Below are 2,637 nucleotides of genomic sequence, written 5' to 3' on the forward strand. Positions count from 1 at the left end.
GTGGGTCTTGCCTCTAGCCTCTTTGCAGGGAGTTCTGCTGAAGGGTTCCCTGCTGGGCCTGCAGCCTGGGTCAAATGAGGATCGCCCGTCCGGGTCTTCTCACTCACTCGCCGGGCCTGCGCTCTGGGTCTGTTCAGGATCCCGCGGCCTGGGTCTTTTCACTCACTGGCCAGGCCTGCACTCTGGGTCTGTTCAGGATCCCACAGACCCGGTCGTCTCACTCACTCTCTGGGCCTTCGCTCTGGGTCTGTTCAGGATCCGGAGGGCCCCAGGTCATCTCACTCACTCACCGAGCCTGTGCTCTGGGTCTGTTCAGGAGCCGGAGGGCCCCGGGTCGTCTCACTCCTCTTTTTGTCTTAATTGTTCTGGCTGATATTTCCAAAGCTATTTTGAATAGGAGTGGCAATAGTGGACACTACTGATTTTAGAGAGAAGGTTTTCAGTTTTTGTCCATTTTTTACTGTTCGTTTGTTATAGATGTCTTTTTTTTAATGAGATTGAGATAAAGACCATCTATTGCAGTTTTGTGTAGGGTTTTTTTTTAAATCATGAATAGGTGTTGGACTTTATTAAATACCTTTTCTGTGTCTAGTAAGATGATCATGTGATGTTTATCCTTGGTTCTGTTGGTATGGTATATTACATTTATTGATCTGTGTATGTTGAACCATCACTGCATCCCTGCACAGTGATATATCATCTTCTCATTAATTTTTTACACTCTATTTGCCAGTATCTTTTGAGGATTTTTGCCTCTATGTTCATTAGGGAGATTTGTTTGTAGTTCTGTTTTTTAGTTGGGTCCCTGTCTGGTTTTGGTATCAGGGTAATGCTTGCTTCAAGAATGAATGTGGGAGTATTGCTTCTCTTTAAAATTCATTACAGAGCTTAAGAATTAATGGCATTAGGTCTCTAAATTTTTTATAGAATTCAGCAGTTTATCAGGACCTGAATAGTTCTTTGTTGGTAAGTTTTTAATTACATTGTAAATGTCATTGACTGATATCTGATTATTTAGAATTTCTGTCTTCTGTCAGCTTTTGTAATTCATGTTACCAGAGGAATCTATCCATTTCTCCTATGTGTTTCATCTTACTAAAGTATAGGTTCTCAAAGTAAGTATTTATGATCTTTTGCATTTCTGCAGCATCTGTTGTAATTTCACCCTTTTCATTCCTAGTTGCATAGATTTTAGTCTTTTTTATTTTCTTTTTTGATAAGGCTAAGGGTTTGTCTATTTAATCTTTCAAAGAGCAAGCTCTTCATTGATATTTTGTATTTTCTCAATCTCAATTGCTTTAATTTCTGCTCTGGTGCTTTTAGTTTAACTTGCTCTTATTTTTCTAGAAGCTTGAGGCACAACATTAGTTTATTTGTGCTCACTCTGATGAGGGAATTTGCCAGTGTAAATTTCCCAGAGTTACACCCTACAGCATCAGAATACACATTCTTCTCAGCTGCACACAATACTTTTTCCAAAATAGACCACATACCAGCTCATAGAACATGCATGAGTGAATGACAAGGAATTAAAATTTTATCTTATGCATATTATCAGGCCTTGCTGCAGTGAGATGGAAATCAGTGGCTAAAGAAACCACAAAAACTTCATAAATACATGGAAATTAACATCCTCCTGAACAATCCAGGGAGTCACAGATGAAATTAAAGAAGAAATCTGACAGGTTCTAGAATTAAACAGTAATGCCAGTACAACATACTGGAACTTATAGGATGCAATGAAAGCAGTCCTATGAGGGAAATGCACCAGCATTTTTGCTGTTCTGATCTTTAAAAGGAGGCAGTTCTCCAACTGCTTTTATTGTGGGATTTGGGAGTTGCTTTTACAAGATTCTTCCCAAGAGGGGTGTGGATTATGATTCTTTATGACTTATTTTTCCAGATTTTGATTTTCTTATTACAGTTTCTTGGGCTTTGTCATTATTTCTGACTTAGTTCTGACTCATTTTCCATGTCTTTTTTTTTTTTTTTTTGCGGAACTGGGGATTGAACTCAGGCCCTTGCGCTTGCCAGGGAAGCACTTATTCCACTGAGCCATCTCTCTGGTCCCTTACAACCTTCTTTGTTAGCCACGTTTGAGTTAATTTGTTACTTCATTATAATATCCTACTCTGATTTTTAAAATCTTATTTTCCTTCCCTCCCTGATGTGTGCCTTTCATAATTTCTCAAACCCTTTTTCTAATAAAGTCTTTATCTTCTGCTTTAAGCAACATTTTTCCAGGAATACAATAAACACATGCATGTGAGCGCGCGCGCACACACACACACACACAGCCAGCCCCTGCTCATGATACTGGAGATCAAAACAGAGACTCACACATGTTAGGCAAGTACTCTACCGCTGAGCTGTATCCCAAGACTTTACTTTTTGTGACAGTGTCTTGCTCTTTTGACCATGCTTCAAATTCATGATTCTCTTGGGGTTATAGGTATATGCACCACCCTGATTTATATTCATTTTTTTATCATTTCTCATCCAAAAGATACAGTATATTCTTATTAAAATAAAATATACTGCTTTGCATTTATCAATAAACAGTGTCAGAAGTCTAGATTCTTTTTTAAAAAAACAAAAGATTCTGATCAAAGTTTATAAATCTAACAAGTTGTGGCC

The 2,637-nt window shown here is 38.4% G+C and overlaps 1 protein-coding gene across 1 annotated transcript in view; it reads left to right on the top strand.

Moving 5' to 3' along the window:
- Slc30a9 (solute carrier family 30 member 9) overlaps window positions 1-2,637 on the top strand; it is a 107,883-nt gene that overhangs the window by 52,167 nt on the left and 53,079 nt on the right. Inside the window, exon 4 of the mRNA XM_023702770.1 lies at window positions 2,231-2,265. Coding sequence (XP_023558538.1) covers window positions 2,231-2,265 — 35 coding nt within the window. The remainder of the gene's footprint in view (window positions 1-2,230; window positions 2,266-2,637) is intronic.

The sequence above is a fragment of the Octodon degus genome, unplaced genomic scaffold (genome assembly GCF_000260255.1).
Source record: "Octodon degus isolate 3935 unplaced genomic scaffold, OctDeg1.0 scaffold00158, whole genome shotgun sequence".
In the NCBI taxonomy this organism is placed as follows: domain Eukaryota; kingdom Metazoa; phylum Chordata; class Mammalia; order Rodentia; family Octodontidae; genus Octodon; species Octodon degus.